The sequence below is a fragment of the Daucus carota genome, chromosome 1, assembly GCF_001625215.2.
Source record: "Daucus carota subsp. sativus chromosome 1, DH1 v3.0, whole genome shotgun sequence".
Lineage (NCBI taxonomy): Eukaryota > Viridiplantae > Streptophyta > Magnoliopsida > Apiales > Apiaceae > Daucus > Daucus carota.
In genome coordinates this window covers 53048305-53075380 of record NC_030381.2, presented here as the reverse complement: position 1 = coordinate 53075380, position 27076 = coordinate 53048305, and the positions used below count along the sequence as shown (strand labels likewise).

At 33.6% G+C, this 27076-nt stretch overlaps 3 protein-coding genes and 1 pseudogene across 9 annotated transcripts; 1 reads left to right on the top strand and 3 right to left on the bottom strand.

Moving 5' to 3' along the window:
* Nucleotides 1–1023: 1023 nt before the first annotated feature.
* LOC108195705 (probable protein phosphatase 2C 72) lies at nucleotides 1024–3801 on the bottom strand (annotated as a pseudogene).
* Nucleotides 3802–5908: 2107 nt separating this feature from the next.
* LOC108205472 (uncharacterized) lies at nucleotides 5909–11089 on the bottom strand. Its single transcript, XM_017375449.2, has 3 exons — nucleotides 10722–11089; nucleotides 7626–7784; nucleotides 5909–6554 (listed from the first exon to the last, which is right to left on the bottom strand). Exons 1-3 carry the CDS (start codon nucleotides 10992–10994, stop codon nucleotides 6201–6203), a joined length of 786 nt encoding a protein of 261 aa, XP_017230938.1. The 5' UTR covers nucleotides 10995–11089; the 3' UTR covers nucleotides 5909–6200.
* A 612-nt stretch (nucleotides 11090–11701) lies between these two features.
* LOC108197011 (uncharacterized) lies at nucleotides 11702–19999 on the bottom strand. Of its 6 annotated transcripts, XM_017367484.2 has the most exons (7): nucleotides 19696–19999; nucleotides 18227–18385; nucleotides 16676–17036; nucleotides 16217–16539; nucleotides 16027–16143; nucleotides 12367–12686; nucleotides 11702–12101 (listed from the first exon to the last, which is right to left on the bottom strand). In XM_017367484.2, exons 1-4 carry the CDS (start codon nucleotides 19936–19938, stop codon nucleotides 16388–16390), a joined length of 915 nt encoding a protein of 304 aa, XP_017222973.1. In that variant the 5' UTR covers nucleotides 19939–19999; the 3' UTR covers nucleotides 11702–12101; nucleotides 12367–12686; nucleotides 16027–16143; nucleotides 16217–16387. The 6 variants fall into 6 exon arrangements, with proteins under 6 accessions (XP_017222973.1, XP_017221637.1, XP_017222280.1 ...); XM_017366148.2 differs by lacking the exon at nucleotides 16027–16143 and having other exon boundaries at nucleotides 11702–12106; nucleotides 12363–12686; XM_017366791.2 differs by lacking the exon at nucleotides 16027–16143 and having other exon boundaries at nucleotides 12363–12686.
* A 1413-nt stretch (nucleotides 20000–21412) lies between these two features.
* LOC108203690 (serine hydroxymethyltransferase 3, chloroplastic) lies at nucleotides 21413–26521 on the top strand. Of its 2 annotated transcripts, none has more exons than XM_017372762.2 (12): nucleotides 21413–21680; nucleotides 21837–22061; nucleotides 23172–23367; nucleotides 23449–23623; nucleotides 23703–23820; nucleotides 23914–24026; nucleotides 24152–24274; nucleotides 24852–24956; nucleotides 25089–25175; nucleotides 25255–25362; nucleotides 25856–25928; nucleotides 26037–26521. In XM_017372762.2, the coding sequence occupies exons 2-12, from the start codon at nucleotides 21848–21850 to the stop codon at nucleotides 26309–26311; spliced, it is 1587 nt and encodes a 528-aa protein (XP_017228251.1). In that variant the 5' UTR covers nucleotides 21413–21680; nucleotides 21837–21847; the 3' UTR covers nucleotides 26312–26521. The 2 variants fall into 2 exon arrangements, with proteins under 2 accessions (XP_017228251.1, XP_063942138.1); XM_064086068.1 differs by having other exon boundaries at nucleotides 21606–21741.
* The last annotated feature ends 555 nt before the right edge of the window (nucleotides 26522–27076 follow it).

Genomic DNA, 27076 nt, shown 5'->3' with positions numbered 1-27076 from the left:
GAAACAAAGAAATGCATTGTGCTTGATACTAAGAACAAATAAATTAGAGAAAATATATTGCATTGTTAATATTGTTGATGCATCATGCATATCAATATGATAGGAATTTCTGCAATGCTATGAGAACATTTACACATAAGACCAAGCTTGAGGTGAAGAACTAAGCTCAAATTACCAATTTTGCGGAGCAGTACGAAGTTATCAACCATTGATTTTACCTTAATAATTAATTGCTCTCACTTGTTTGATGTAACGATAGAATACAAGGTATGTAACGTCGTGCTGTTGTGCTGTATGGGTTACACAGAACAACAGAAATATGGCATTACTGTATGGATTACACAGAACGACAGAAATATAACATTGTTTTAGAAGTCGGTGATTATCCGATTAATCTCTGTACCATAACTCGTCGAATTGATTAAATATTAATCATCTTATTAGTCACTGATTTATTTAATTAATCCTTGTCCAGAGCTTTCACCGATTAAGTCTGATTCGCGCTTTAAGTCTGATTCGCGCTTTAAGACTGATACTATTCGCGCTTTTAGACTGATACAATGTAATGGACGTATATATCACAGCTGAGGACCTTAATATTGGAGGAATGATGATACAAATACTAATCTTAAAGGTTGGACAAGCTTGTACTTGAAAGAATTTTTTAAGCTCTATTTACACTATATCAGTTTGAATCACTGTGAAATTTACAATTATATGTTCTCATAGAGTTGTAAATACTCAGTAGCAGCTTCTTTCTGAATAAATATTACTAATAATGATTATCTTGTCCTTTGTTCTATTTCCGACTCTGGAACGAATTTACGTTTATAGTTTCCCGTTATTGTCTACATCAATGTTGCATCTCTATTCCATTCGAGCCAGAAATGGATACTAAGGTTAAACCAGAGGATCTGAAGCATATTTTCAGTCTTTTAATCTTGTTCCCAGTAAGCCAGTCGAGTATATTATGTGCTAATGATCTGTAACTAACATTGCTAGATGTATCTGATTCTTTCAGGGGAATGGAACTGAATCTGCATTATGACACTGGTATATATGGAATCAATAAATCTCTTACCGGTAATAAACATTACTCCACAACTAAAGCTCAACTCATGTTTGTGCTCTACTGTTGTAATGCACACTCTTCTGAAAGAAGAGACATACTACAGTACAATCATCCCTTCTTGTTGTTGGGTACTTGTGTTCCCATGCAACTATGGCTGCATCCACCACTGCCTTAGCCGCGGCTTCTTCGCTCTTTGCGGCCCATATAACCGATACCACTTCATTATTGCTCAGCACATCCCAAACCTGCAATTGAACTTGTTAGTTCCATAGAAGGGAATTTGAGATATGATTTTAGTTGTTTGAGAAATGCAGGCTTACTCCGTCTGTTGCAAGCACCACGAACTGGTCAGAAGATGTTAGACGATGATACGTGATATGTGGAATGGAAATTACACCATGGTTTTTGAGTATGAAGTCCCCAAAAGCTCGAGACATGGCTAAGCCTGGAGAGTCGTCTTGAGCAGGGCCGTGCCTGAGATTTATTGTGCCTGTGCAAAATGTAAAAAGTGTGCCCTAATACTGCTCTAATAATCTAAAAATATAAGTACATGAAAGAATAAAAATTGACACAAAACTGTAAAAATCATATCACAATTAAAGTGCATAAAATATTTTTTTCATATTACAAAAATTAACTGAAAATTGTTGAGAAATAAAAAGAGTACATAAATAATATAAAATTATCTGAAAATTGTTCTTCTAGCATTTTTTGAAGCAAAATCACTAATAATATTTTTATAATCTACATTCTCTAGCAAACTATTTTCTATGGATAACGGTGCTAATCCATTCAATCTCTCATGCGACATTGTTGACCTCAAGTATGATTTCAGCAACTTTAACAATTTTAATTTATATTAGAGGTATACTTGTTTTAAAATTATATAAACCCATTATTCAATGCATTTTATATTTAAATTACTTGTTTCATATTTAATATATATATATATATGCATGTATAAATTAAAAATAAATATAATTTAAAATAAATTAGTTACTAAAGATTGAATCATTATTTTAATGATATAATATTGTATATGGTCATTAAGAAAGAAAAAAAATAGTATAAGTAGAATTTTAATGAAGTCATTGAAGTTAGCAGTTAAATTAGAATTTTACCTCGAGAGCAGGGTAACTTTTACAATTTTCAATGCCATTATTTTCAATGCAAGTATTTATTTCTATTAACATGATTATGATATTAGTATTTTTTTAGAATTTATATAACTTATTTAAGATAACATTTAAAAATTATTGAAGTGTATAATATTTTTTAATTTTTTTTTCATTTACAATTTTTTAATCTTAAAAATAAAATTTACTTTTTTAGCTATTTTTTTTTTCATTTTGACTATACATATATATATAAACCTACATAAAAAAAATGTGCCCCTGATATTTTAGGGCCCTGTTCCGTCGAACACTCTGCACACCCTCAGGCCCGGCTCTGGTCTTGAGGCAACCATACTCGTTGAACGTGTGATTCATCTTTTAAAGCAAGCACACGACCGTTGCATGATCTAATTCTCTCTGCTTCCACTACAACACAAATGACACAATTATAACAACACAAGGTACGCCCAGATTATCTGATCAAAAACTTTTACGAATCCGATTCAGAATGGAAGAAAATAAGGACTAACTTACTGGGAACACATGGTTTTAAGTCTGTGGTTAACTGAACAGCCCGGATTCCATTCTTACCAATCGTTCCCAGAACTGCTCTTGAATCACCAAGATTAGCTACAACAAGGTCCTCACCCTGCAAAGATTTTGACCAATTAAAATGCATACAAGCATTAATGTTTTTACATTAATGTCAAAAACCTATGTAAATAAGCACCTGTTTCATAGCAGTAACAGCAGTGGTTCCGCTGCAAGTGCAGTCCAGATTTTCCATAAGCTTAATCTCCTTGTCCATCACCCTGAATCCGCTAACACAAGCCTCTTTCCAGTTCTCAAGATTCCTATCGTCGTTTGATAGTGAATTGTACTTCACGATATCATTTCTTTGATTCAACAGCAACGAAGGCAACCGGTTCCTAACCAATTTACTAACCGTATGACCATTTGCTCCGTGCCCATCAAAGACTCCGCAGAAAGTTCCCATTTCCATTCCATAGCCCTTATAAAGAAAACAACAAAGGTAATCTATAATCAGAAGGTTTGCAACTAAATCATGATTCTATTCAATAAAGAACAAAAGTGCCCTTATCGTAACATCGCGTTCTTTCGTCTTAAATTTTGTTCATAATTTTTCATTCTATTCCTTCCCGCTAAAACCAAGAATGCCAACAATACCAGCAAAGTTCTTCCAAGTCTAAACTTAGAACATCTTCTGTTATACAAGTTTCATTTACATAGTGAAAAACCAGTAACTCAGTTAAAGATTCTCAACAAAACATAACTGTACCTGATATATGATCCCATAATCTTGATTTATCCCTTTACTGCCTTGCTGAGAATGAAGAGAACAGAGTAATTGATTCTCTTCAGCTGCATCTTTCATTTCTTCATAAAACACAGCATTCTCAGGGCCATGCTCAATATCATAGATCTCAGAAGAATAAGATGCAGTGGATATGCAGATCCCCATACAAACAGATGCAAAATTCTCTTGTTTGCAACCTTAATAAAAGTTAAAACTTAAAACCAATGCCTGTTGGATTAATCTATTTATAGAGTTATCCATCAACTTGGTAGCTTCCAATAATAAATAATAGCAGTTAGTGCCTCTCAAGAGCCTAAAAGAACAACTTGATGACACAGCTGGGCTCGATTTATAAGCCAAAATCAGCTTATTCTTATCATTTGTGTAATAAATTTATGGGTCGAAAACAATTTATAAATTAGAATCTGAGAAGTTGAAAATTTAAATTTTTTCATTGGCTTATATTTGTTTTTAAATTTTGATTTTATAAATATGTAGGAACCATTTTAAAAGATAATTTATAAAATTTATTATATTATTAATAATTTTTATATTTAATAAATTGTAAATATAAAAAAATCATCTAAATACATAAAACAAAAATGACTTCTTCTTTATAATCAATTTTTTCCAGTTAAAATATGTTAAACGTCCCCATTATAAGCTGGAGTTAAATGGCTCCATTATAAAATGAAGGTAATACTATTATTTTAGATTACCCTAAGATTCAATTAAAGGACATGTTAGGTGTCCCCATGTTTGATCAAGAAACTCTTCCTTTTGTTGACAATTTTTTATTTTAAAATATCATGGAATTGGATGAGAGATTTCAAATATAGGCATAAATCAACATGACCAGGTACATGTCCTGTCCAGGGCAGGAAATTTCGAGTGTCAAGAATATAATAACATAAACAAATATATTCGAGCCGAGTTTAAACAAAACCCGTAAAATATACATATTTATTTACTAAACGAACAAAATTCTTCTCTAAAATCAAATTTTTTAATAAACAAATAAAATCGAGTTCACTTAAACGAAAATAAACACATAATTTATATCATGCATCCGAGCAGTACGATGCTTACAAAATTGAAGCTGCAGATAACCCCTTTGAGTCATTGAGTGGATAAAGGAACAGCCATATTTGGGCATGAAAGTTTGGTCAAATCCTTTTAATTTATTAAAAAAGAAGACAACTATATTAAAATGCAATTCTTTTTCATTTAAACACCGGCTAAGTTGAACAAGTTGAGAACACTTTGGATCAATAACGTTTCATGGACATTTTTAGTTAAAGATTGATAATGTCCCAGTTGACTTTTACTATACTTTCTTAAAATGGGAGTATAATAGTGAAGATACCGTCATGCTCAGGTGTTCACTCGGTATAATAATCTTAAGCTGATGTTGCTGACCGGAAAAACAATTTATAAAATTTAGTTTGTATCTGACTTTTATCATTTCATTGTTAACGAGCAACTGTGATTTCTACTACGGGTCCTATAATTCATAATTGTTATATAATATATCTAACAATCGAGATTACAACATATGTTTATCATATTTAGTATTTTTTCTGATGGACGACTAGAATGATTATTTATTTTTTCAATGATTTTTCCTAAATTTTACCTGTTAAAAAAATAATATTGAATGTCACAAAATATTGTTATAATCTCGGACGTTATACAGATGCCGGAAAACAGGACCGTCTATTATATAGTATATACTCCCTCAGTCCCTCTCCCTCTCATTTTATTACGGTCTTTTTCATTGCTCGACACGCATATTAAGACGTATATGAATATAATTTCATAGTTTATTTTTAAAATTTTCTTTTTGTATAAAATTTTAATGTTTATTCAGAAAAGAAAAGTTCAAGATAATTTATCAAACTATATTTTAGAAATATTTGCGAGTCCTTTTCTCAGTGTAAACAAGAGTTCTGGAGACTTGGACAGTAAGAAAATATTTCATAACTTATTAAACTATATTTTAGAAATATTTTAGAAAACTGTTCTGGAGACTTGGACAATAAGAAAATAGACAGATGGATAAACCATTGCCTGCAGCTGTAGATACTAAATAGTAAATACCATCTTATCATCAAACCCCATTGCTCTTCATATTTCTAACCTCAATGGTTGATGTTGATTAGCATCAAAATAATAATATTAGCGTAATATAATTATTCCAAAAGATGTGGATAGACTGATATACAATCAGACAGATAAGAGCAAGACTTTGTTTTCTCAGTAGTTGATAAGTAACCAAATTATATGGATATTATATCAACTTGTGTGACTAATAATACTATCTATCCGCAATAATACTGCATTTTTCTATCATGAATCCGTTTTAATTCATCTGCATAGCATCTCAGCAAAATATGGATATCATGAACTAAAGCAGTTTTGAAGTTCTGCATCTCGCAAATTATCCGACAACATGCAGCTCTTGTAGCGCTGATCATGTAAACCATAACACACCACGCGCATCTTTATGAAACTACAAGTCTTTTAGGTGTCCACTGAAAAGCTTTGAAGCTTTTAGAAAGCTTTAAGCTTCACAGTTTTGCAAGAAAAAAAAAAGGTTTAGTCTAAAAAGTTACACTTCCGCACACACATTACAGAGTACAAAGTACCATGTCGGGGAAGGGGTGTGCTGAACAGTTACATTATACATGCTTACTTACTGGCTTGAGCCTTGAACTTCACTGCCTGTGGTTGTCTCAGAGGCTGGTGGCTTTCTAGTGAGAGACTTGGGTATGTCGATATCATCTTGCACGCAACGCTGCTGGGGGTGGGATAAAAGCACGCACATGTGGCGAAAGATTATACGCGGCAGCCCTTGCCCAGTTTCAAAGATGTAGCCCTCGTATTCACTGACTTGTTCAAGGGTGTCCACCAGAGCATCATACACCTTTTGAGGACAGTTTTCAGGTCCAGGCTTGTCATGGAGGTACATCACATCTAGAGTAAATAGTTTCTCAGTTACAGGCCATCGATGGTATGGAGTTACTGAAGATCTACAGTACAGCAGAACCTGCATGTGATAATAAATCCATAATTACGTAAGTTATTGATATGAGAATAAAGAACATCTTGGTAGAAAGGAGCCTGGCTTGATGACTCTGTTATTAACTCATTTTTTGATGAAAAATTATAGCAATCAAAACAACCAGCAATAGATCAAAATGTTAATAACAGCAAGTTGAGAATACAAAATGCATATTTTCATCACAATCAGTCTTGTATGCTTAATGAAATTTTAAACCCTGCCGCTGGTAACAATAAGTTGCAGAACAAAATCAACCATGAGATAGACCCTCAATAAAGGGTACCTTTATCATTAAAGGTAAATAGTTGGAAATGCAATCTGCTATAACAAGGAGGATAAATTAGAATCTGCCACTTGCCAAAAACAATTACATTCAACCCGTAAACTATGCCTAGTTCCGCCTCTGATTGGACATATTATTCCTTTCTCAGATAGCTACCTGTTCTTATATCTTCATTGAGGAAATATATATATACTACCAAGGGACTATTTGCTCTCTAAATAGCAACTGGGTCCCCAAATGCACGGAACCAAAATATATTGCCATTTGGCAGAATGTGACGTTGTGTAACAATCATCATTCATCAGATACAAAAATAGGAGGTAAGAACCTAGATCTAGTTTCTTAATATAGTTATCCAATTCAATGACACTCCTAAGACTTAAGAGTAAAAGGACTAAGTATCAAATGTTTTCCTTTACTATACGTGCTCGTTCAATTTAACATACTGGAAATGCAAAACTTATTATGCCGCTCCAAAGGCTTCAAAACACCAATTCATTCGTTCACATTATCTTTACAAAGTATCAATGTATTTTTACAATATTTATTACACTTGCTACAATTTTGTCTCTGATGTATCTCAATTCCACATGGCATCTTGCATTGGTATAAAATGATTGCATGAGATCAACCGAACAAAAAATAGAAGGATACTCATAAAAAAGTACAACTGACATTCTCTATCATTAACAAGAACCAGAATGCTGCTTCATAGTAACAAAATATTATAGTAATAAATAAATGTGGCAATTCAGGAGTGCAATTCAGCTCACCAGCCTGAGGATGCGATTTTGCGCACGAGATTTTTTCGCTTCGTGTGCAGCCGCCCTGAATAGCTGGGTGAGATCAGCTTGGTCTGACGAGGAAAGCTCTGTGATCTTAGTGAATGCTATGAATGCAAAATCGGACCTGCTGCTAAAATCTTTCTGTAGCTGCATAAAGAAAACATAAACATGTTCAATGTTTTGATTAGTTAATGCTCTAGAAACTTAAAGAAAACATGATAAAAATCATTTTTTTGGACTTTGAGAAAGCTGTGAACATTAGGACACTTATCAGTTATCAGGTTGCTGCTTTGGATCCAACATTTTCTATTACCAGCTACTAGCCTACTAATAACAAATTTTGCATAACCGAGCCGCCTTTTCTGTCCAGTTGTAGTTAATCTGAGTGAAGATTGCACAATTGCATTGACCAACCAACAGGAATACAACAGGAAAATATTTGCCCTAAAGGACCAACAAATATTAATTCAATGCTTTGATTAAGATGAAGTTCTGCCGGAGCTTATGCAAGTCTATGATAATACCAACGGCTTGTATTAGAGGCGTGGTCATGTATGAAGCATTAATTGATCAAAATTGCATAAAGGACTCATTAGGAGAAAGGTAAAGAAATTTTTGTAGATGATCGGCAAAAGGATTTAAAGAGGTTTCTCATCATTATAAAGATATCTGGTCTTGCTTATATATAACAGTGGTAGCTTAAAACTTAGATGTGAAGAATTGCCAGGCATCTAGCAAAGAAAAATAAAAAAAATTCCACATGAATCTTCCTCTTCTTTTCTTCCCTTTTATTTGATCATTCAATTAAAGAAAATTAAGTAAATTTTCCATCTTGATGTACTACAATTGTGGCCACACTCAATTGATGCTTTTAGTTCGTTAAATAAAGATTAGAATAGAAAAAATGGTCTTTGGACTTGGGGTTTGTTACTAAAACAACATAGATGTAATGTATGCATATATCTACATTTACCCCCCACCCCACCAAAAAAATAAATTCCAAATAAGCACACTACTATTAAATAAAGATAAGAGTAGAAAAAATGGTACTCGGACTTGGGATTTGTTACTAAAACAACATTAGACGTAATGTATGCATATATCTACATTTACCCCCCAAATTTTTTTTTCCAAATAAGCACACTACAATGAACTTTCCTACATGATTTATATAAGAGTAAAGTGCATCTGTACCAACTGACATACCACATTACCACTTGCAATACTACATATTCTAAATATAACAATCCATGTATCTATAACAAAATTCAGATATGTTAATGCGTATAACAATCTATATATCGATGTGTGGGCACAAGATCATGTTTATAATCTATGTAAGGGTATACATAATACAATTTACTCTCCATATATCCATCAGAAACAGACCAAAATATAAATCAATAATCAATCACGGAAAAACTTAAAAATATTATCAACCCAAAATAACTACCTTTCATTCATTCAAACATTACACACACGCTCTCCTTCTCTCCTTCCTCCCTAGGGTTTGTTGTTCTTTACTAGTTTACTCTTTCAGATTGAAAAGGTCAAAACTTGAGGTATTTAAGTATACAAGAAATGTGTTTGCAACTTTAAAATAATTTTGCGCTTATCAATATATTGGAAAAAGGCATCTTGTGTTTTTTTTCTGATTTCGTAATAAGAATTTCATTCAAAAACAGTTTTGTACTTAAATTTCCTTTATATTAAATGAAATGTGCAATAGGCGGCTATATAGAAAATAAAATTCAATCTGACATATTACGTGGCATTATATATTAAATGACACGCATTGAACAGGACCATTAAACAGATTCTATTTGACATATCACGTGGCACTACAAGCAGACAAATTAAAATCACTATAAAATAACAAGTTTGTCAATATGGCAATAATACGTGGAAAGAAAGCACAATCGATATTGCTGATTTCGATTTGTTCACATGTAGTGTCACGTCATATGTGAGATGATCTTTTATATGCTTGTTTATTACTTAGTCCAACTTGAGACATTTAATATATAACGGATGTCAACTACATGACAGGTTTTTAAGAATTTGGCATTTATGTGTGAAAATATAATAGAATAATGATATAAGTCCAACATGAGACATTTAATATATAATGTCAATTACATGATAGGTTTTTAAGAATTTGACATTTATGCGTGGAAATATAAAAGAATAATGATATGATAAAGGGAGAAAAAGAGGAATCTTATATGCAAAAAAAGTCTTTTTCCGACTATTCTAGTTTATCAGTTAGGTTGAACATGTGTGCATGCATCAGTTAAGTGTTACAGGTTCCCTTTGGTTGATAAAACAAGAGATACATACTCAAGTAATACAGATTGTAATTGTATTAAGTGAGAGTGTAGCTACACTCAAATTTCAAAGCTTTATCATGTCGAAAGCAAATTTCAAGCATGAGCCTGACACCACAAGGTTCATGTACATTGTTGGAAAACCACATATACATAGATTCTCCCTGATAACACTAGGACAGAAATAAAGGGTGAACACCAATGATCTGTATCTTAATAGGTTAACCTTCAGGGTCAAGATGCTGACATGTTGTCCTCATTACTTAAAATGCAAGGGCTTACCAGCATCTACTCAAGTAAAGTACTGAAATTCAACAAAAAATCCCACCCTCTTCGTTGCTTCCTTCAAGTCTAATCTTTAAATGAAAGAAAAACAAGTAAAGTTCCTATTTTGAACTATTAAAATTGTAGCCAAACTCAATCTATGCTTTTAGGCAGTTAAAAAAGTAAAATCAGAACTAAAACAACCTAGGGTTTCCGCCTTTTCAGAAAATCAGCAAATCCAAACACAGAATTCCAGCACAGATAACTCATGCATACATCAAACCCTCTTCATACCTTACATAAAATTTATACACAAAACAATAAACCTACACTCTACACACATAATTCACACAAATCCATCAAAAACAAGCCAAATCAAAAAAATAAAAGCAACCCAGATACCGAAATGCACACACAAGTCAATCAAAAACACAAGAATCACAAAATCAACCAAACCCACAAAAAAGATCGAATTTTTAACAAGAAAACTCACCCAGTAAGTGTTTTTCCCAATAGCACAAAAAGCAAAGCGGTGATCAGAGTTAATAGCGAGCTTGGCATTGATGAACATGAGAATCGACTGCTTCATTGTGTCCAATCTTGTGAAGGGACCCGCAGGACCGCCGACTTTCATTTCTTTGAGACACTCACTGTCTGTGTCAATACAAAAGATTATGTCTTCACTAGCATAGCTTGAGGGTGGGAGTGTGTAGGGAGCTGGTGGTGGTGGTGGTGGTGTCGTGATGTGCCCTTCACTTGCCTCCATCTCTCTCTCTCTCTCGATATCTCTCTCTCGATCTCTCTCGTTGTCTGCGCCTTCGAATGAAAGGGGAGAAGTGATTTTTAATAGGTGTCAGTTGCGCAGTGTCATTTTGGGTTCGGGAAATAATATTTTATTTCTGTATTTATCTTCCTTTTTTTTTTTTTGGCTTAACTTACTTTTCACGAAGTAGTAATAAGTTATTTCCCCAGAAATAATAAATTTTAATATATGTGTTAAAATAGATTTTTTTTTATATTTATAAATTTTTAAGGTAAATAAGCTGTTTTAATATGTGTGTTTGAGAATATTTTTTTTTAAAAAAAGTTTCCCTTTGTTTCACGTCACAACTTATGACTGCTGTTTTGGTTTTTAAAAAAAAATCAAAACGGGATAATTAAGATTTTCGACCTTAATTGGGTAGCATGCGAATAAAAAAATGGATTGGTGTCCATTAAATAAGTTGATTATGTTCGAATATATATATTCGGTTCAGGGATTTATTAAGATTTCATTTATTATTCTCAGATATTTGATACCGTTTATTGATTTTTAAAGGTCTTGCAGAAGAAAGAAAATCAGGTTAGATATTACTATAACTTGACCATGTACGTTAATAGAACTATATAGATGGTGAGATTATTATAATTTAACACTTTAAATATTGATCTCCAAGCTGAAGCTAAGATACACATGCAACCGGAGAAGAACACTTGTAAAATTATTTGATGGAATTAATGAGAAAATTAGATCAATTCTAGCTGATTATCACAAAGGTACGTTTCAGAACTTGAATTAAAGTAGTAAGGGATATAAAGTGGTATGAGAAGTTTAACATTACAAACAGATGGTTAAAACTTTAAAGAATCAAAGCAAAGCATTTGTGAGACACATCTGATCTGGACAACTGCCATTTCGTTCAAGGCAGTAAAAACATCTTCGCTAATGGCGCGCCAAGAAGAATGGCGCTTTCTCGTGGATTCTCTGAGTAAGAACCTTTGCCCTACTATAGGCAAAGCAGCCGCCTCAAATCATCAGTAGCCTCGCAATTGGCAATTTCCAGCTCAAGATCAGCTACATTATGAAGACGGGCCTGCTCTTTCTCAGCACCCCCTGAACTTTTCAGAAAGTGAAATTCTCAAGGCTCGTACATTCACAAAAAACACAGTTACAGATTACCGATATCATATAGCTTCTGGGCTTACAATTATATATTAAAATTATACTCCCTCTGTTTATAAACACTTCTAAGAGATTGACCACATGGTTAGAATTTTAAAAATAACAATTCTAACTATGTGACCGGTGCTTTCAAAAGTGTGTGCCAAAAAGTTAAATGTCGATAATTTGAAAACAGGAGTATATCATACATACTTACTCATTGGCTTGAAACTGGAACAGTTTCACTTTCACCACATGTAGTAATATCAACAGCGATATCATCTTGAATGCAAAGTTGCTAGAGGTGCAATATAGCACACCCATGTGACGGAGGAGTATATGTGGAAACCCTTGGCCACAATTTCCAAGATGCAGCCCTCGTGTTCACTGAATTGTTCAACGGCATCCACAGTGCATCATACACCTTCTGAGTTCTGACGACAGATTCCAGATCCAGGTTTGTCATGGAGGTACATAACATCTAAAGTAATAAGTTTCTGAGTTAAAGACCATTGATGATGCGGCAGTGCTGCTCATCTGCATGTAACACAAAATGTCAAAACTGATCTTAACAACAACAAAAAAAGAGACAACCATTTTGGTAGAAGATAGTGCAGCCTCATCATCAGTTGTGGTTTTGATGAAAAGAAATATTGCTAACAGAAAGTTGTCATTAAAAAAATATTTTATATATTTGATTAAAAAATTATTGCGATAAAACAATTTTTTTTTTAGTTACAAAAAAAAATTACAATAACTAATGTTGGGGCACAAACTATCATGTATATCAATCAACTGCACCAAAATCTCACTCTTTTATTAATTGGCTCACACCAATCTTACTCTTGTTATGTTACAGAAAAGTCAAAGTTGCTATTGTCTACACATTCATAGTCAGTATTTAGTGTTTAAGTTTCATTCTGCATATCAAAGGAAATCGTTCAAAGATTATCATAGTAAAACCGTCCTGGCAAGCTTTTATTATTGGATTATTTACAGTATGGTCAATGTAGGTTATTCCACTGCATCCAGTACACCTGAAATCGGACGAGAATGCTTATACAGTGGTTACTACTTGGAGGTTTTTCAATAGTATGAAGGCATACCTTTTTGACCTTAAGGGCCGTCAACTCTCAATTTATAACATCTATACACGAAGAAATTGAGTTACAATGGGTCAAAATCCTCTTTTTCCTTCTCCTCTTCAAGAACGACAACTAAAAATGCTTTAAAATTTAAGACGAGTAAATATGAAGTAGAAATTTAGACACGAAAATAGATAAGAAAACAGGCTGATAATATGCATTTGAGAAAGTCGGGGAAAACAAGGTTAGGGATCACGGGAAAAGGAAAGAGCGAGTTATTCAATCTCAATAATCCAAAGAAGTAAAATGGGAAGAAAAAACATGGCCAAAAAAAGAAGTAATGCAATAGATATCATGAGTCACTAATCATCATCAATGAAATATCAATCATCCATAACCACTTTTACTGAACAGAGTTTCTTTTTCTAAGAATTAGGGACCAAAATCTTGCAACTGAAATATAACGAGATATCATAACTCCTTGAAAAAGATGACCCTCCCTCCACACTATTATCAATCAAAAAAATTATTTAAAATGATCAAGCAACATTTCATGGATTAAATTTTCATCAATATGAATTTGCTTCCATTATGTGGGAATATTGGTTAAAATCAGAATAACATCTGTGTAATATTATTGCTTTGTGCTGAAACTCGATTTCAGTGTTGTAGGAAGACAATCTTTTGAGCACATATAAATAAACAAAAAGAGTATACAGCAAAGTGCAGTGATGTGTTCTTTAATTCTCTTCGCCAGTGTTATTGAAGGCAAAGCGTAAGTGGTCTCTTGTAGCTTAAGCACAAAGCAAAACGTGGGCTTTTGTAAACAAAGTGCACTACATTAATTTATATATATACACGCAACATGCTAATATCCATAAACTCAAAAGAAAAGGCTAGACATATGTTTCACAGTACCAGATTATATTAAGAAATGGATAAAATTTATATTTGTGCATCAACATCTTCTTCGCTTTATAATAATTAAAATCATCATCAAAATCAGGATCCAGACGCTTATTCTGCGCAACTTCAATCTAAACCTCATTCTTATACTAAACATCCTCATCCTCACTGTCATCAATAGCTGCCTTTCAGATGATCCACTTTTGTGTGCATTGGCCACTCTTGATTGTGTTCATTGAGGATTTGTAGTCATTGGGGGAAGTCTTTTACAGGTGCTTTGTTATGGATTTGTGGAAAAGATTGTGCTGACTAGGTTTTCTAGAGTATATATGACTAAAAGTGTAACATGTATACTAAAAGTCTATATGTTTAATGCACTGGGTTTTAGAACAAGCCCAATAAAATAAAATATTGACCCAAGTCACCCAACTTTTAAAATTATGTCCTGATCTAATAAAAACACCCATTTACACAAAAGCGCTTTTAATAGCTTTTTTGCACTTTGGGCTTCAGCATTAAGCGCACATAAAGCAGGGCTCTTGTATTTGCTCTGCGCTTCAGGAAAGCAAAGCCCGATACGAACTACTACTTTACAACAGCTTCTTATCTGTATGGGGCCCAAAAACAATTTAATCATTTTTGTTGTGATATTTATCAATGGTTTCGAATGTTATAAAGACTTTCGTCTTTTAATTATTAGTGATGGGGTTCCATATGATTCGTCGAGACATTTTTGCTTAGTTAATTACTATTGTTCCAATTATGTCATGATACAGAATTACTTGTACTACTTAATCAAAGCAGATTAAACAGCAATATTTGATGCTAGTATTGTTGATTACCACATCGACTCAAACTAACAATAGTTTAGTTGCAAAAATGCTTATTATTTCCATATTTTGGAGGCCACACTCCCATATGTTCCGGCACCCAGAATTAGAGTTAACTATAAATATATAATCCTCCGTATGTCAGACCAATTTATTTATTTGTGTGAACTTGTTTGAATTATTTAATGTATATTCTGCAGTTATCTTTGATGGGATATGTGTAAATAATTTTCGAGGCATTTTAAATTGTTTTCTATTAGTGAAATAAAAGTAGGTATGTGTTGTATGGTAATACGAATGAATCAAGTTAAGAAAACTTCTATTTTCAGTCATTTACATTGTTTTTTTCTATGAGTGAAGGGAAACAGGGAATTGATAATCATAACCTTGTTATGGAAAAAGGTGTGAAAGATAAGTTTTCATCAATGAATAATATGTGAATTTGCGGATAGTTTATTCATGATAAGTTTTTACTCTTCTACACTTGGGCTCCGTTTATTTGCCGGAAAATAACTTTTTTAGACATTATTTTCTAAAAAAATAAAGGAAAATTAATTCACCTCCCTCCTTTTGACTATCATTAAAAATATTATGAAAAACAATAAAGTAATGTTCAATTTGAAACATATTTCCCTTTTGCAAAGCGGAAGTCATTTTTCAACAAGTCCAAATAATTTTCTCTACCGGAAATTATATATATTCTTTGAACTAAACAAACACAAAAAACCAGGATAATGTTCTCCTGAACTAAAAAAATGACGATATTTCGGTAATTCGGGAAAATTCCTAAAAGTAAACAAAGGCAGGAAGATCCCGAATATATTTTCCTCGTGATACAAACGGAGCCTTCGTGATGAAATGTTAAATTTGGAGGAAGTTAATTGTGTTCTATAGGCCAAATATGTTTATAAGGATGAACCTCTTACTTTTTCAGTTGTATGTTTATCTTATCACAAAATTTTGTAACAAATGATTTTTAATTAATAAGCATTTGCTGGTGTCGAAATCTTATCATTGTAAACTGATCATAAAGAACCCTATGGCATGAGATTATACCTTTTTAAAATGGCATGAGTTGTTCCCTGCCATTTCCTCTGAGGCACATGGTCAAAATAACACACACATGCGACATGTATGCACAACTCGAGCATAAAACCAGAAAAGTACTTCGGCCTAAAGACCGAATGAAAAGTAGTAAATAAACCGCAGTCAAATTTAACCTGACATAAAAAAACCAGAAATGTACCTCATCTCATCAGCTCCAATATTAGACAAGTATCGACACAAATGAAGGGGGCGCGGGTAAAGTTTAGAGATGGTTGAAGCCACTAAGCTGGAAGCCAGGAATTGCAGAATCTGAGGGATTGGCCCCCTTAAAAGCCTCCTCCTCGAGTCCAGCAAAATAATTCACAAAGGATCACCCAGAAAAATTAGCTCCTGCCTCGGCGAGTTTCCTTAGACAGGCAGCATAGCCTTCCTCAAATGCTTCAGCAGCCACTTCCTTTGCCATCTCCAGATAAGATCCAACCCCCCTCCTATCAGCTTCATTATGCTCTTCTTGGGCGCCACCTAAATTTGTTAACAAAGAAAGCATTTTAAGGCTCGTAACTTCACCAACAAATTTTAGTTTTAAAGATGACACAGTTACAAATCCTGGAAATCATATATTGAAGATTTTCTGCTGAACTGATTACATTCTACATACTTAACTCTTGGCTAGACGATGGAACATTTTCACCACCTGCAGTTATTTCAACTGCTGCAGACTTTTTTGGAAGAGACTTGGGTATGTCGATATCATCCTGAATGCAACGTTGCTGGGGGTGCGATAACAGCACACACATGTTGCGGAAGAGTATACGTGGCAACCCTTCACCACTTTCAAAGACATAGCCTTCATATTCACTGACTTCTTCAATGGTGTCCACCAGAGCATCATACACCTTTTGGGGACAGTTTTCAGCTCCAGGCTTGTCATGAAGGTACATGGCATCCAGAGTAAATAGTTTCTGAGTTGCTGGCCATTTATGGTGAGGTGGCACTGATGATCTGCAATAGATCAGGATCTGCATGTAACACAAAATGAGAAAATCGATATATACATAAGTTTTCTAGAAAATAAAAGGCCAAAAATCTGGTAGAAAGTAGTGCGCACTCATTCATCTGTTGTGCATTTACAAAAAATTATATCCAACGAAACAAGTACATGAAAGAAATATTACAATATCATAAATTAAAAGATCAAAAAGTAGATAGCAATTTTTTTTAAGAAAGTAACAAGCATATTATCCCACATAATCCCCTCCGTTTCTAATTTGACTTTTCCCGTCAATCGGTGAGTGTTTTTTTTTTTTTTTTTTTTGAAATCTGACTTCAGTGTACTTTTCATCATCTCCCAACGATCAATTTTCATACCATATGTACTATATTTCGATGTGATTTAGAATTTTTTTAATTTTAGTTTCTAGTTTTTATATTAAGGAGGTTTCTAGTGGAGGAGTACCACACACACACATACAGAATGAGAGATAAGGTGGGTGTTGTAAATTTATGAGAGAGACAGAGTGTTAAATTGTTGGAACTTGGAAAAGACATTGATATGCTTTTTGTAAAACGAAAACAACAATATAGAGCAGAAGTATAGTTGGTTTTGGTCAAGTGATTACATTACACGAGTGGTTGATTGGCATCCAAGTATATAAAAAAATGACAAAGATATAAAAACATATATTAGTTGTATTTGTGTTGGTGCTTCTGCGTTTGGGTTTACTGCATCTGTACATGAACATCTCTGTTTATTCAAAAACATTTGGGGCTGCACCCCCTGGGTTTTAATAGAATCCGAACCAAAAGTTAGTGAATTGGGTACCATGTGCTTTTTCTAAAAAATCTTTGCAATGGCATACATACCGGACATGCCAAATTTATCAACATGCTCCCAAGACTTGAACAGTAAACAGCCATACACCAATTTCATTTGTTCATAAAAAAACATCCTCTTGCATTATCTACAAAATTATAATACACTTCTCATTAGGCTTTACAGGTTTTGCTTTATAATACACTTTTTATCAAGCTTTACAGGCTTTCCTATGGCATGTATTGGTTGCCGTGATACTGAACAACCAACACCAGGACACAAGTAAGCTTGAATGACACAGTACGAACTGACATTCTCTGACATCAAGTAGAATGCTTCTTCATAATATATAAATAACAAAGATGCAGTGACAATTAAAAATATAATTGAGCTCACCAGCCTAAGGATACGATTTTGTGCACGTGATCTCTTTGCTTCATGTGCAGCTGCCCTAAATAGCTGAGTGAGATCCGCCTGATCAGAAGAGGAATGTGGTGTGATCTTCCGGAATGATGCTAATGCAGACTCAGGTGTGTTGCTGAATTCTTTCTGTAGCTGCATAAGAAAAAGAAATTTAACCTTCTATCTAACTTTCGGGTTTTAAATGCCTTAAAAAAATTGAAAGAAAACAGAACAAAAATTCTTTTGAGAATGCTGTGAACACTTATCAGTTATCAGGCTGCTTGATACCTCACAACTTTTATTTTAAGCTACTAGCAACGAGTTTTGCATTACCAAAGTAGCGTTCCCAGTCGAATCGATGTTGAATGAAGATTGCACAACAGCATCAAACAACAAAGTGGATCAAGAGAATATACACACACACGCGCATTTCATGGACCATATAATTTTAAAAAATATTGTCAAGATTCACTCCTGAAGGATAGTATGTCAGTATGTGGGTACGAGACCTGTGATCATGTTGGGGTGATTGATGGTGAAGATTGCATAAAAGTAATCCATAAGCAATAGATGATAATTTTTTCTGCATATGCTCTTGGTTTCCTTAGTCTTGAAAAATAATCTAAAGAGGTTGCTCGTCGTTTAGAAGAGCCTGTCAATAAAAGAAGGGTATGGGTCCCTGACATTCGTATGTCAGGGCCTATCAATGGAAGAAAACTGTTAAACGGCTTAACCCTAAGTTTTTAATGCATATGCAGGGTGCTAAAATGTCATCCAGCAGTGTATTGCCTCATTCTAGGGTTTTTGTTGTTCAATGCTCTTTTGCCGCTGGATGTATGCTACTAACATTCGATTATTCTGGATCAGCTGGCATAAAAGAAATTGAGCAAACTTTCTAACTCGGTGCGAATTCCACAACAATCCTGATCTTCTCTTGCTTTCAACATAAACATTCAATAAATAAATTTGAACAACTCCTTCAGGCTACAGCTTGGTGTGTTATTGTTGTCAGCAAACCTTTCATCTACTTAAATTTAAATTTAACTGACATAAAATGGTAGCCAATAAGCCAAGGAGACGACATAGTTCCTGCATACTCACATTAACACGACGCAGTAAACTTCCATGCACATATATAGGGTCAGGTTCAAAACCAGAATGTGAGAACACAATGTAAAGTACTTTTGTTCTCGTACAGTTGAACTCCCAAATTTTATTAATTAATTAACGGTTTTTTCTAGTGTGGACACATGCTAAGCACTAAATTTTATAAGTTTAGCTTATTGTGATTGGCTTCGACTTCTACTCCAAATTCTAAACAAACCCACATCCCAAATTCAACAAAACACATCAATCACAACAAGAATAAGCATATATTCAACAAACCCAAAATCTAAAAAATTAAAAAAAAAATACCCATCATGAAAAAAACCAAAATACAAGTAAAAAAGCGAAAAGGGTACCCAGAAAGGGGAATTCCCAAGAGCACAAAAGGCGAATCTGTGGTCAGAATTGATGGTGAGCTTAGAAGTGATGAAAAGAAGAATTGATTGCTTAATTGCATCCAGTCTGGTGAAAGCTTGGCCCTCAGCACCTTTGGCTTTCATTTCTCTGAGGCATTCATTGTGTGTGTCTATGCAGAAGATTATATCTTCGCTCGAGTAAGTTGATGGGGGTAGTGTGTATTCACCCGATGATGCCTCCATTGCTCTCTTTCTCGCTTCTGTGGCCTGTTTCTGTCAAAGCGAGGAGACTGATGTTTTTTTTCGGCTTTTAGGAAATTTTTATTTTTATTAATAAAATTTAGGTATATCCAAATTGAATTAAGGAATTTAGGTAATCAAATTTTAAACCAATTAGCCTCTCATTTCAAATAATAATATTATTTAATATTTTTATAATAAATACGAATTATAAATAAGAAGAGGATTTTGTTCTACATTCTATTTTGTCATTTATATTATTGTATTGTTAATAAAAAAATAGATGAGTTAGAATGTCAGATTTGATATATTAAGTTTAATTATGTGATTGTAATTTTAACAAATTATATTTTATAGAGAATGAAATATTATGATGAGGTTATTTTTCTTTTTATAAATTATTCTCGCAGAGTGGAGTAATACATACACCTACATATATTCAAAATTGATCAAAAAGTATTTTAATTAAGCGAGGTTAGAATTTCATATAGTAATTCAATTATTTCTATTTTATTCAAGTAAATATAATAGCACAGTATTAATCAAAGTTTTTAGTATTTCAATTTTAATAATATTAGATTTCTGATATATGTCATGGATATGTATTTTTGAAAATTACATGTTTGGTTTATTTTACAATGTCTGTCTGAAATTGAGTAGACTGAATCGGGCTCGATATATTAAGGTGTTTACTGAATTCAAAATATCTCAAATCGATCATTTAAGCCAATTACCGCTAACTCTAAATATGAGTCGAAAAAGTAAATTTTTTTTTTTTGCAAGAGAACAAGTAAAAATATTATTCGTAAAGATTTACGGTTTACATTCTTCAATGTTACCATAATTAAATACAAGATTATGACTTCCGGTATCTATGATAATATATTTTTGATTTTATCAAATTTGTTTATTATTTAATTTTAATTAAAACCAAAAAGTAATTATATAATAAAAATAAATAATAAATAAACTCAATAAAATTTTAATATACCATCATAAATATTAGAAATCATAACAATATACTCAGTTATGGTAATATAAAAATTTGTAAACCTCTATAAATAATATTTTTAATCTTTGAACCAATGTTTAAAAATATCTCACTTAAATAATTAATTTGAGGCCGTTTTGAATTTGGTGATTAAATTGATATATTGAGTCTAACTTTAGTAACTCTCTTAATTATTACTTCTTGCCCCTCAATTTACATGTTCATTTTGCTTTTTAAAAACTCAAATTGATTAACTTTTGACCAATTATTAAAAGTATTTATTTATTATTTTTAAAAATAAAAAGTTACGTATTAACATATACTAGATTTACTCTTCGATAATATTTTTTTAATTACATAATATATATAGATTTTAGTCAAAACATAATTAATAATTAATTTAACTAATCAAAAGTCAAAATGGATACGTACACGCGCACAATCGAGCCGGAGGGAGTAACCCGTTTCAGATTCGGTTGTTGGATGGGTCTGAATTCTGATATTATCGGGCCCTAATTCTAGCGGTAAGCTACGGTAACTCGGTGTAAATCACTCTGGTCCATAATTATCAGGATTCAAGCGGCGGGCAATTTTGAGAGCTAACTGCTAGGGTTTCTGTCGTGTACAAAGCCACGACACCACCACCTTTATATTCTCCTCTATCTATTCTTCTCTCCACCTTTTTCATATACACAAACCGAGCTTTTCTCCCTCACCTCCCCCTTTCTTTTTATCATTCAATCCAGATTAACAAGTAATCTTCTCCAACCCTTCTTTTTTAATCTCTCTAATTCTATTTCCACGCCTCAAAAAACGTATCTCTCATCATTTTATCATCTGGGTCATCTTTGAATTGTGAAAATGATTGTTATTGCGTTGTTTTAATGCTCAATTTTGATGGGTTTTACAGGGAAAAGAAGTATGCAGGGAAGTGCAGTGATGGGTTGTGTTCAGCAGCCTGTTTGGGCAAAAGGGTCACTGGGTTTTGCTCATAAAGGCTCTGTTGGTGCTGTTGGATTGCCGCACCAAGTTAGATTGAGTGGTTTGAGGAGCTGTAGGTGCTCGAGTTTTGAAGCTAATGTGGTTACTGGGAGAGCAGCTTCTTCGGTTTCGGTTGCTGCTCCTGAAATTGGAGGTAGTTGTCGATTATTCGATTCTTGATATGTGATATACATCATGTTTGATTGTTTTATTTGACTGTGTGATGTTCTTGAAATGTTCTTTGTATTTTTTTTTTGCAATTGTCTTTGATTGGATAATTTGTTATTGAATTTTGAGACCTTCGAGGTTTTTTTGGATTATTGGAATTAGTTAGGTTGCTGCGTCAGTATAGTTTGATGATAATTTAAGTTAAAAAGTGTTTTATTTGTGCGTGTATTCAAGTTGGAAAGTGAGCTCTTTGTGTTTTGCAGTTTGGTAGTGTTTTAACTATAAAGGAGGGAGGGGGGGGGGGGGGGGGGGTATGGATTTTAAATCATTACCAAGTAAATTGTCACGGGGGAGTATGGATTTTAAGATGAGTGTTTGCCTCTGGGGATGTTCTGTTTGTATTTTAATTACTACTGGTTAAATGGAAAAGTTGGAAGAAGTTAATTGAGTTTTATAGGTGCAATATGTTCGCGACCATCAATTTGTTGCTTATTCAGTTGTGTTTGTTTTGTCACAAATTCTTTAATGGTGTGAATGATTAGAAAGTTGTTGTCTTTAGTGTTTTATTATAACAAGGCATGTTTTGGAAAATCCTGGCTGAAGTTGTAAGCACTGATGTCTATGAAGTAGCATCTGTTTCTTGATTGTTTGGTTAAGGTATGTTTCAGAGACCTCCAGCTCCATTTGAAGTAGTAAACTAGTAAACATTGAATTTCATCATTTTTTGGTGACTTGGGTCACAAAGAACTTTTCATGATTGAGCATAGATCCATATTCACACGATAACATTGAGAAGATCATCAAATTCATATTTTGCAAAGCATCATTGCTATATCTATGTCTATCTGTAGTGTAACTGTGATTATAGGCTGAGAATCATTGAGGGGTTTGCCACAACGACCTACTTTTATTGTTAACAAAACATAATATCTTCACAAATAAAACCATTCTGACACTTATCGGATGTCAAGTATAGTTAGAGCTTGATGTATCTAATAGATGATCGAAGTTTCTTTTTATGGCTGAGATGATGACTTCAGTTTCCCTGCTTTAAAAGAATAGTTCTCATTCATAGCAATAAAAATTCCTTAAATAGGTGATGGGAGAGGCTTTAAAGACAATCCTTTAGGTGAAGTTGATCCAGAAGTTCGTTCACTCATTGACAACGAAAAGCAACGACAATTCCGAAGCTTAGAGCTAATTGCATCAGAGAACTTTACATACCGAGCAGTGATGGAAGCAGTTGGTTCGTGTCTCACAAACAAGTATTCTGAAGGTCTACCAGGCAAAAGGTAAGATATGCTCAGATCGAAAAGTACTTTATTTTTAATTTAGTGTAATCTGCTGTCTTTTAAATTAGGAATACTTTTCAGGTACTATGGTGGAAACGAGTATATCGATGAACTAGAAATTCTTTGTCAACAAAGGGCTTTGGCAGCTTTTCATTTAGATGGAGAAAAATGGGGCGTTAATGTTCAGCCATTGTCTGGTTCACCCGCAAACTTTGAAGTTTATACTGCCATCCTTAAGCCACATGATCGCCTCATGGTATATATATAATTATCTGTCCATTACTTTACCTTCTTGGACTGCAACAACCACATTAACTTGCAACTCTATTAATCAGGGACTGGACTTGCCTCATGGTGGACATCTGTCCCATGGATTTATGACTCCTAAGAGACGTGTATCAGGAACATCTGTTTATTTTGAATCCATGCCATATCGGCTCAACGAATCAACAGGTAATGGATTTTACCATGACAATGTAACAATAATAGTGCAATTTCATGGATAATAATGTTCATTGACTTTATGTACTGTTTAACTTCTTGCAGGTCTTGTTGATTACGACATGCTGGAGAAAACTGCTAACCTATTTCGACCGAAGCTCATAATTGCTGGTGCTAGTGCTTATCCTCGAGATTTTGACTATCCTCGTATGAGAAAGGTACAATAATTAGTTTCTCATTCGTAAGTATTTTTGATGAATTATCTTCAATCCTAGGTATATATATGGATCTAGTTACTGTTCTTTTTGCCTTCTAATTACTTGCTCTTTTTATGAATTGGAAGATTGCAGATGCTGTAGGTGCTTTTCTCATGATGGATATGGCTCACATAAGTGGTCTTGTTGCTGCTTCAGTGGTTGCTGATCCATTTGAGTGTTGTGATATTGTGACGACGACAACCCATAAGGTATAGCAAAAGGTTAATAGTTGTTATGTCAATAATTGTAGACTTGTTATCTCATCTATGTGGTGACTCTTGACTCCTTCAAGTCCTCAGTGATATAACTGGATGGCCCAGTTACCCAGTAAAATCGATGCTATATGACTTGTTCATGTTAAAATGTTCTACCTTCAGTTATATAAATCCACGTCGAGAGAATGATGTATGAAATTAGTCCCCAAAACCATTTGGACCATATGTAAAAATCAGTAAGCACGTGTATATGTCAAGAAAAAGGATAATCTTAGAGCAGTTATAGTAGGCATCAAATTTTCCTTCCCTTTGCATATACAGAGCATTATGCCATGGGGGAATATCTTTATACTTTATAGAACGAAAAATATCTGATACGAATACAATAGAAGTCATTAAGCATTGAAGATGATTTTGTCGTCACTGGTTTTCTAAGTGTAGATACTAGATAGTGTGTGGCCAACCTTATGTGCTCTCTATAGCTCCATGTACTGCGAATAGTATTAGTCTGACTGTTTCGACATCTTGTTGGATTGTGTGTATAAACAAGCTAACTAATGTTTTTTGCCAGTCCCTGAGAGGCCCTAGAGGTGGCATGATCTTCTTCAAAAAAGACCCGGTCCTGGGCATTGATCTAGAATCTGCTATCAACAATGCAGTTTTCCCAGGATTACAGGTATTCAGACTATGCCTTTATCTACTGCTAGTTTGCCACAGATGTAAATAATTTTATTATTCTGTCCAAATTGATTCTCCTTTCTATATTGGTCTCTGAAGCAAACTAAAAGTTATTGATTTATTTTTACAGGGTGGTCCACATAACCACACTATTGGGGGCCTTGCAGTCTGCCTGAAGTATGCACAAACTCCGGAGTTCAAGGCTTACCAGAAGCAGGTATTATTTGTGCATGTTGTTTATGGACAATACGATGGATAGTGAATATGAATGTTGACCGACTATACATCTGTGTTAGGTGGTTTCTAACTGTAGAAGTCTTGCTGCTAAACTGATGGGTCAAGGATATGAATTGGTTTCTGATGGGAGTGATAATCACTTGGTTCTTGTAAACCTTCGGCCATTCGTAAGTTTCTACTGAAGTTTTGAGTATTTTTCAGATTTATTCACAAAAAAATAAGCCCACATTTTTAATAATTAGCTTTATTCTTATCTAAACAAGGCTGATAACTTTTTATGCACAGAGCTTATATGTGTTTAATATCTTGATAAGGATGCAATATAGAAAATTTTTTTAAATTTTTTTACAGTCAATAAATCCTGAAAAATTTACCAAGGATATGATTTGATAAGTTTTATTTAGGCCCCTATAGTAGTAAATAATTATATAATGGTTGCTTCATGCTTGCAACCATGTACAAGCTAGAAGTAGGTCGAAAGATGGTTGTTCACTTGAGTATTTTGATTTCTTTTCTGAATTAGAAATAATATAATGTTGATTAGAATAGAGAATTGGCTTTGCTTGTTTAATTATGAACTTACATATGAGTATATGAGTGAGAAACAAAAAGTTCTCATATTTTCCTTAAGATTGATGAGCTAATCTGATTTTTCTGCAGAATGTCAATGGTGCTCAGGTGGAAAAAATTCTTGACATGGCATCAATCACCCTCAATAAAAATTCAGTACCCGGTGAGTATTTTCCGAACTTCCAACTGAATTACTTATCCACAAATTTTCCTTTTTTCTCCTTTCCTGTTTTTAGTGTATCTAATACAGGGTCTAATTGTACTGTTATAGGTGATAAAAGTGCTATAGTTCCAGGGGGTATCCGCATTGGAACTCCTGCGCTGACTACCAGGGGTTTCACAGAGAAAGACTTCATGTTAGTTGCTGACTTCATACACGAAGGGGTGAAGATTACCCAAGAAGCCAAGAAGTTAGCGCCAAGTCCTAAACTCCAAGATTTTCTTAAGTTCATAACAGCACCAGATTTTCCATTAATCGGTCAGGTGTTGGACTTAAAAAGGAGAGTTGAAGATTTGGCAACGCAGTTTCCCTTGCCTGGTGTATGAGTTATCCTGTCCTATCCTATCCGAAGAATAGTTAGTTATTACGATAAAAATTCCGCGCCAATTATATATGCTATAATGTTGTATGATGGTATGTACTTGGCAGATTTTGGTCTTTTTTTACAACATTTCACCTCCTGGGACTAGAAATCTCACTGTGTTGTTACCAAGTATTGGATGCAATGAAGTTTCAATGCATGTTCATTTTCCACAGCTGCTAATCAGTGTTTTAAAAAAGTGGGAATCAAAGGACGGTATAATCAGAATCAATTTAATATTATTTTAGAATTATATAAAATTAGTTTATCAACAGCGTACATCGTGTCATAAAAATATTATTTATTATATGTATAGCAAATATCATTAACAAAATTATATACATACACAAAATATGTCCTTTTTTATTTTTCAAATTAATTAAATTAAACTCTAAATTTTCACATTTCAGAAAAAATATAATTTCTATAATTGACCTACTTTTTACCCATTTTTGTACTATTACACTGGTTTTTGATCGATTTCTAGTTTTTAGACAATAAGTTTTGTTCTGATCAAATTTAATAAACATACATTATTGTATGTTAATATTGTGTTAAAGGATTCGAGTACGTGGGGTATTTAATAACCCCTCATTTGTCGAATTGTTTTTAAATAAAGTTGGTCAACGTTTCGTTTGTCAAATGCTTCCTAACTTAACTGCAGTCGGCTAGTATTCAAACTACGTGGACTGTCTTGGTGCAAGTTCTTTTTTTTGTTATATTAAGTGCT

What these genes read in the sequence shown, in the direction of transcription:
- LOC108197011 (XM_017367484.2), bottom strand. Translation starts at nt 19,938, where the DNA reads ATGGAGGCATCATCGGGTGAATACACACTACCCCCATCAACTTACTCG. An exon ending in AAAATCGTATCCTTAGGCTG is followed by an intron (nt 17,037 to 18,226) that starts GTGAGCTCAATT and finishes TGTTACATGCAG; the next exon opens with ATCCTGATCTATTGCAGATC. An exon ending in ATCGTCTAGCCAAGAGTTAA is followed by an intron (nt 16,540 to 16,675) that starts GTATGTAGAATG and finishes TAACAAATTTAG; the next exon opens with GTGGCGCCCAAGAAGAGCAT.
- LOC108203690 (XM_017372762.2), top strand. Translation starts at nt 21,848, where the DNA reads ATGCAGGGAAGTGCAGTGATGGGTTGTGTTCAGCAGCCTGTTTGGGCA. An exon ending in TCGGCTCAACGAATCAACAG is followed by an intron (nt 23,821 to 23,913) that starts GTAATGGATTTT and finishes AACTTCTTGCAG; the next exon opens with GTCTTGTTGATTACGACATG. An exon ending in CAGTTTTCCCAGGATTACAG is followed by an intron (nt 24,957 to 25,088) that starts GTATTCAGACTA and finishes TTATTTTTACAG; the next exon opens with GGTGGTCCACATAACCACAC.
- LOC108205472 (XM_017375449.2), bottom strand. Translation starts at nt 10,994, where the DNA reads ATGGAGGCAAGTGAAGGGCACATCACGACACCACCACCACCACCACCA. An exon ending in TTGGGAAAAACACTTACTGG is followed by an intron (nt 7,785 to 10,721) that starts GTGAGTTTTCTT and finishes TTCTTTATGCAG; the next exon opens with CTACAGAAAGATTTTAGCAG. An exon ending in AAAATCGCATCCTCAGGCTG is followed by an intron (nt 6,555 to 7,625) that starts GTGAGCTGAATT and finishes TATCACATGCAG; the next exon opens with GTTCTGCTGTACTGTAGATC.